This window comes from Arvicola amphibius, chromosome 11 (assembly GCF_903992535.2).
Source record: "Arvicola amphibius chromosome 11, mArvAmp1.2, whole genome shotgun sequence".
NCBI lineage: Eukaryota > Metazoa > Chordata > Mammalia > Rodentia > Cricetidae > Arvicola > Arvicola amphibius.
In genome coordinates, this window is record NC_052057.2 from 94,505,255 (window position 1) to 94,511,995 (window position 6,741).

Sequence of the window (6,741 nt, forward strand, 5' to 3'; positions counted from 1 at the left end):
ACCTGGGAGTTTGTGATTAAAAACCACCAAGGATCCAATACAAGTTCCAGAAACAGAGACTCTGATGTGGTGGCATACACTTTTGATGCCAGCAGGGCATCTCTCTGAGTTCAAGGCCAGTCTGGTCTATGTAGTGAGCCCAGGATAACCAGGGCTACATAGACTCTGTCCCAAAATTAACAAAAAACAAGCAGAAAGGCACAGTTCCTGTTTTATGCATACATTTTATTTTTTTTTTTATAAAAGTCAACAGTACATTGTTGATTGGTAGATTAAAGGAAGGAAAAACGCCTTTAAGGAGTCTCCCTACCCCAATTCCTAAGACTGTAACATATATATATGTATGTATATATTTATATATTTAAAAAAACAGAAAATATGAAATTTATGGCCTGGACTTGATCCCCATTCCAATGCCTATCTTATGACAGAAATACATACACAGCCCCTACTCAGGGATCACAGCTCCAAATGTGATCTACGCCCCTCTTATTCCTTCCCCCCCCCCCACAGCCTAGAAACTCACTGTAAAAAAAAAAAAGAGCAGACACACATACTCAGAAACACACTTCTGGGTCCCCCTCCGCATGGAGCCCCTGAAGCATGCACACTCTGATACTTTCCTCACAGCTCACTCCCTTTTCCGGGGCTCCCTTGAACTGTTAGGGTCTGTTTAGAAAATTTGGTCCCTTGCCTTGAATGTCTGGAAAACAGCATACAAGCACACACGAATGCCTGTACACACACACACACACACACACACACACACACACACACACAATGCACATTCTTTTCCTTTTGGAAACAAAAGGATGTTTGGTCCTGCTTGCTATCCTACTTTGGCTTAAGAATGGGGACCGAATGTCTTATTGGGCAGAGTTCAGTAGAGATTCTGGAAGGGCCACCCAGCAGGGGCGGGTGCAGGGAGCGTCTTAGTCTGTGAGCGGTATCACAGGGGGCTCTCAGGGAGTGGCCCACACGCAGTGGGTACTCGAGAGTGAAGAGTGGGCATGGCTGCTGCCCACTCAGATCTGTTCCTTGTGCTTCACATGCGCCAGCTTCACATTCTCCGCCTCCGTGGAGGGTGGGGGCTGCTCCAGGTGGCATCCAATCATGAGCTGGTACACGAAGACGCCGGCAATGGAACCGAGGAGTGGAGAGACGATAGGTACCCACCACCAATGCCGGCCGGTCCTGGAAGGCAGACACAGGTAATCAGAGACAGGTAGGCAAGCAAGGCAGAGTAAAGACAAGCTAAGCTGAGTGAGTGGCCGCTGTACTCACGTGAAGACTTCTGAGCCCCAGCCAGCTAGAGCGGTGAAAAGACGCGGGCCAAAGTCACGGGCAGGGTTGACAGCATAGCCAGAATTGAAGCCCATGGAAGTTCCAATGACCAGGACCACAAGGCCCACGGTGAAGGCCTCCAGGCCACGGGGGACAGGGTTATTGTAGGGGTCGACAATGGCCAGCACACACACGATGAGGGAGGCTGTGCCTATGAACTGGGAGCAGAGAGAACAAGGTGAGGCACAGTTCCTTCCCCTACCCTCTGCCTTGCCCTGGCTAATCCTAGCATGCTTGCAGTTCAGAGGGACGCTCCAAGCTTTATAAAAGACCTGCCACTGTGTTCTGAGGTTGGGGTTCCCACAAATTGAGAAATCCTGCTACAACCAAGGAGTGTCGTCCAAAACAAGCCTGTTCCTCTGCATTTGCCTCACATGTCCCCAGTCCATACCTGATCAAAGAAGCCATTGACCATGTCCAAGTGTCCGGACGGGTAGGTGGCAAAGATGCCAGCTGTGCCATTGGGGCCGGAGACGATAAGTTCATTGTTGGCAAAGCCCCAGATTGCATCTGGTGACAGATTAGACGCATTGTGAGTGAGGGCAGGGCCTCCCCTCTCAGACCTGCCCTCCCCACCCTGCCAGGGGTCATGGGTAAGCATATTACTGTGGAGGCACAGAAGGCGGGGTGGGGTGGAGGACCTGAGATTGTTGGTTGCCCAACTTGTTTCTTTCCCTTAGAGCCCCCAACGTGGGTCTGAGTGTTAATGAATGAGTCATGAGCGCTGGGCCTGGACAGGCCTCAGCTGTCATCAGTGGGCCTGGTGCCAACAAGCACTTAAAGAGGGAAAGTGCAGGGGAGAAGAAGGGCAGGATGGGGGAATGCTTACCGTAGTACAGCCCAAAAACGATCCCAGCGCCCAAGAAGGCCCCCAGTGTCTGTGCCAGTGTATAGATGGGCAGCTTGATCCAGGGCTCACGTGCCAGGAAGCACATGGCAAAGGTCACAGCGGGGTTCAAGTGGGCTCCTGAGCAGGGATAGAACCAGTTAGCTACAGCCCACCACCATGGGGAGGCCAGGGCTCCCAGCACTCCTCCCTTCTGGGGTGCAGGAAGGTTTGCTTGGCCCGCATAGTTGGACTATGTCACAGACTGATAATCTCTGATCCAAGGGGAGAGTCAAAGGTTCTGTAAGTGTCAAGTCTCTTCCAAAGGTCCCAAAGCTGAGGGTGCTGTTCGAACCCGCACGTGGGGATGCCCCTCGATCTCTGCTCTCTAGACGGACACTTGTTGGAAATGACCATGTGGGCTTACCAGACACTTGGCCGGCCACCAAGATGGCGAGGGTGACGGCGAAGCCAAAAGCCAAGTTGATGGTGAGGAAGCCACCATGGGTGCCCCGACTGAGCACCACCTGAGCTACGGAGCCACAGCCAAACATCTGCGTCAGAAAATAGAGCAAATGAGGTCCATTTGAGACCAGTAACACCGGCCATCAGAGAAGACTGGAGGTCTTCCCTGCTGCTGTAATTGTGAGTCCTTTGCCCGCTATGCTGCATCTTGAACATAGCAGAGCCCTGTGGGAAGACTAGTAATGGACACACGACTGGGAACCCAGAGGGTTGAACAATATTCCCAGGATTTTCCTCAGTTCCAGAAGAGCCTGGGAAGGGGCTGTCACTATAGCCGTTTCTGTCTTGTCTTCCAGACCTGGCACACAGAGGTAGGCAATACTCTCTCCTGCATGCACGCTGTTCCAAAGCGGAGGTCACTGTGGAGGTGATGGGGAATATGGAGAGTGGAGGAAGAACCCACTCCTGAGTCTAGAAATGCTGAGCGCCTGCCTCTCCCTCCCCACGCTCTTCCCTCATCTGTCCCTCTTGGCACCTCCCCAGGCCAGTCTTCCTCTTCCTGCTCCAGACCTCTGCCTCCTGGATTCCCACTCAGACCTCGAGGGTCCCAAATACAAGGTTTTAAGAGGCTTTTCTCTCTAACACCAGTGAGATCTGTTCTAACCTTCTACCTGGGATAGAGGGACTAAGAGATTAGGGTCCCTCAAATTCAGCATGCACAGGACATAACATATGTTCAAGAGGGAAAATACTCTCCACCAACTGTAAAGTGCTGTTGTCCTGAGCCTCTAGTGTCCCTCAAAGCTCCTCCAGCCCAGACCTGGGTCTCTTCTTCACGTCTCCATAACTAAGTGCTATATGAGCTGGGCCTGGCCCCAGTACTCGGGAGGCAGAGGCAGGTGAATGTCTAGGAGTTCAAGGCCAGCCTGGTCTGCTTAGTGAGTTCCAAGACAACATGTTCCAGGAACATGTAGAGAGACCCTGTTTTAAAAAAAAAAAAAAAAGTGCCCTGCTGGCCAGCAGGCTGTGCTCCATTAATTCCAATAGGCCCGTGCCTTGTACTGAGTTGTTAAGCACCGATCACTATCACTCAGAAGGACGAGGCAGGGGAAGCCCATGGCGCTGACGCGGATCAAAGGTGTGCGAGCAGGTGAAGCAAAGGTCAGAGGTTGTAAGAGTGAGTATGGGTTGGCGGCATATGGAGGTCTGGGGCACCATGCCCAGATAGACCCTGGCCTGAGCTCAGGCTGACACCTGGCTTCATACCAAGAAGCCTTGGGAGGAGGAGCTATCAGAGCCAGTTCCACCACCTTGGGGCTAATCTTCCTCTTCCTTCTCCACCCCCCTCACCCCAGTCTCCAGGTTCTCAGCTAGCCCCTCACCCCACCCAACTATAGACCTCAGAGGGGCTTTTCTCACCCCCAGAGACAACCTGGATTCCGACACTGCAAGGTTCTGGGTCCCCAACACAACAACACGAGCAAGCCCTCATCCATTAGGGTACCCCTTAGGCCTGCCCACCCACCCACCCCAGCTCTGCTGTCCACTGACACCTGATCCCTCCCAACTCCCTGAGCCTGGAAGCCCTTGCCACAAATCCAGCACCCTCTCTTTGTGGTCCACGATAAGCCCCATGAGGGCTGCTGTTTTTTTAGTAGGAGTTGACCTGAGACTTGGGGAGGAATAAGGAGGCCCCCTGTGAAGTGGAAACCACCTCCCTTGTCCTTGTTGCTCCACAACAGGTGGCTGGACTCACAAACCAAGATAGGGAACAGTGGCAGGAGGATGATAGTGCCCCCCCATTTCCTTCTCCGCAGAGGGAATAGAGGGAAGAGGGACATCCAATAGGCCACTAGTCTATGAGGTCAGAGGCAAGTTTGGGCCCTCTTCTCCCCATGAAGCCTCTCTTCATTTAACTGATCTATATTACCAAGGACTGGGGGAGTGGGGAGCACTGGAACACAACCCAGCCACTGCAATGGGGCCACTTAATTCAGAAGAGACTTAGGGGAAACAAATGTAACTGAATGGCATGAACGGCTAAAAATCAGAGTAACTGTGACAGGAAATGAACACCATAACTGCCTGTCAGACCGAAAAATGCACCCAGAATTACCCAGAACAACTCAGGGCAAAACCGCAGAAACCTCCCAAGAGCAACAGAGAGGCAGAGGCCAGCAATCCTCTGCAAAAACGCTGAAAGCAATGGGCCGCAGACAAGACCTGGTACTATGGCGTGAGGGAAACAAACTTAGACACACACACCCAGTCCTCGGTCAGGGCCGTTTCCCTCCACAGCTGCCTATCTTCAGGACATTCTTCCAATTTTGCTGCTCGCAGCCCAAGAGACCTGCGCCCTCTGCCCCCACCTGTGGTAATCTGTCCTCCCTTCGCTGCAACTTTTGGACTTTCTGAGGCTTAATTATTCATTAGGGGCCAGACACCCAAGACCCAAATAACCTAATGAGGGGATCGTTTGCCTTCACTGTGTGCTGGGGCTGGGGCTCTGGGAAGCTGGAAGACTGGGAAGAGAAAGGCCTGGAGGTCCCAAGCTGTAGGGGTGACCCTGCTGGCAGCCTGTGATCTGGGTCTCCAGGGGGAAAAGAGCAGACTTGCTCTTGGTGGAGCAACGCGTTCCTTCTCAAGAGTCAGGGCTGTCAGGAACTGACTTAGAACTGTGCTTCGGAGGTCAGCTTGACCCCTAATGGTTAAGTCTGGAGAACGCAGCTGGGGAATCTGGTCGGGTCTGCCTTGAAAAACTGTCCCTCGGGTGAATAAGGAGTTGGGGAGCGCGGGACTGGAAAGAGAAAGGGCTGTTCACTTCCCTGCACTCACCACAAGGATGAGGGTCCCCAGGCACTCCGCCAGCGCCTGGCGAAGCAGCCGGTAGCGGATATGGAGCATCTCCCCGCAACGGTTCACCAACTCCTTCTGTCGACCCATGGCAAGGCAGCGACGCGGTCGGGCGCAGGGGAGAGAAGTGGCTAGCGGCGGGCACCGAGAGCGGTGGTGGCCCGGAGCCTAGGTGGCGCCCTTTATATGCACGGGAGAGCAGCCCCGCCCGCAGAACCTCACCGCAGAGTCCTGCCGGGGCGGAGAGAGCAGCCACCACCCACCGCCCAGCCTAGGGGCGCTGGAGGGTGAAAGGAGCTGGTGAGGAAAGTTCTAAGGAGCTTTAAGGGTGGGTTGGTTCTGGAGGGCACTTAGGGGAGGGAGTCAATTTAGGGGAGGCCTGAAGTTCTGTGAAAAAATGACCTGAAGTAAAGAAACAATCTCCTGGGTTTACAGTGAGTCTTGTGGGCATCGACTCATGCTATGGGTGAAACCTGTAATATGTAAATAATGGAGAGGAACCAGCTTGCTACAAGATGCTACAAGCGGGTCCTCAGTCAGGCGGCTGAAAAGGAGGTTGTGGGCCCCAAGTGGGAAGAGAACTCACAGTACCTCCCTTGGTGGGCACAAGCGTGCTGAGTTCTAACCAGAATTCACCAGCCCTTCTTGTGCTCTAGGAACATGTCACACGTTGCATGTGTTGGTCGGTTATGTCCATAGCTGTGTTAACATGTATGTCATGTGTGCTTGATCATACGACCTTTGATGTGCACACGCCGGCTGGGGTACCTGGACTTTCTCTTGTGGGGCTTTCTTGCACTACACCAGTGGCTCCTGAGGCTGAGCTAAGATTGTCCTGACATGCCACATCATCATGCCAGCAGGGTGAATTCCAGCTGTTTTTAACCCTCTCCTTTCCCCACCTGACTGACCGCCCATCAGAAGTAAACCTAACCTTTTGAGGAGATGGCTCAGCAGGAAAAGGGCTGGTGGACCTGTCAATCCCTAAACGTACCTGAAGGCAGAAGGAGAGAGTTATCCTACACATTCCTAGTGGTGCATGTGCCCACACATACTTTTTTTTTTTTTTTTTACAGCATCTTACTGTGTAGCCCTGGCTGACGGGGGAACTCACCATGTAGACTGGTCTTTGAATTTACAGAGATCCACTGCCTGCCTCTGCCTCTCAAGTGCTAGGATTAAAGTGTGTCAGCACATCTGGCATAATTTTTTAAAAGAGAGATTAAACTGAGCCAGGTATCATGGCACATACC

The 6,741-nt window shown here is 52.8% G+C and overlaps 1 protein-coding gene across 1 annotated transcript; it reads right to left on the reverse strand.

Annotated features, from left to right (window-relative positions):
• Positions 1-278: 278 nt before the first annotated feature.
• Positions 279-5,630, reverse strand: Aqp3 (aquaporin 3 (Gill blood group)). The gene is made up of 6 exons (XM_038347752.1): positions 5,471-5,630; positions 2,598-2,724; positions 2,174-2,311; positions 1,736-1,854; positions 1,285-1,502; positions 279-1,194 (listed from the first exon to the last, which is right to left on the reverse strand). Exons 1-6 carry the CDS (start codon positions 5,576-5,578, stop codon positions 1,026-1,028), a joined length of 879 nt encoding a protein of 292 aa, XP_038203680.1. The 5' UTR covers positions 5,579-5,630; the 3' UTR covers positions 279-1,025.
• Between the last annotated feature and the right edge of the window lie 1,111 nt (positions 5,631-6,741).

Bases quoted from the DNA above. Each gene is read 5' to 3' on its own strand.
- Aqp3 (XM_038347752.1), bottom strand. From the start codon at position 5,578: ATGGGTCGACAGAAGGAGTTGGTGAACCGTTGCGGGGAGATGCTCCAT. The intron at 2,725-5,470 runs GTGAGTGCAGGG...TTTCTGACGCAG, and splicing joins TGGGGACCCTCATCCTTGTG to ATGTTTGGCTGTGGCTCCGT. The intron at 1,503-1,735 runs GTATGGACTGGG...CTCTGCTCCCAG, and splicing joins TCAATGGCTTCTTTGATCAG to TTCATAGGCACAGCCTCCCT.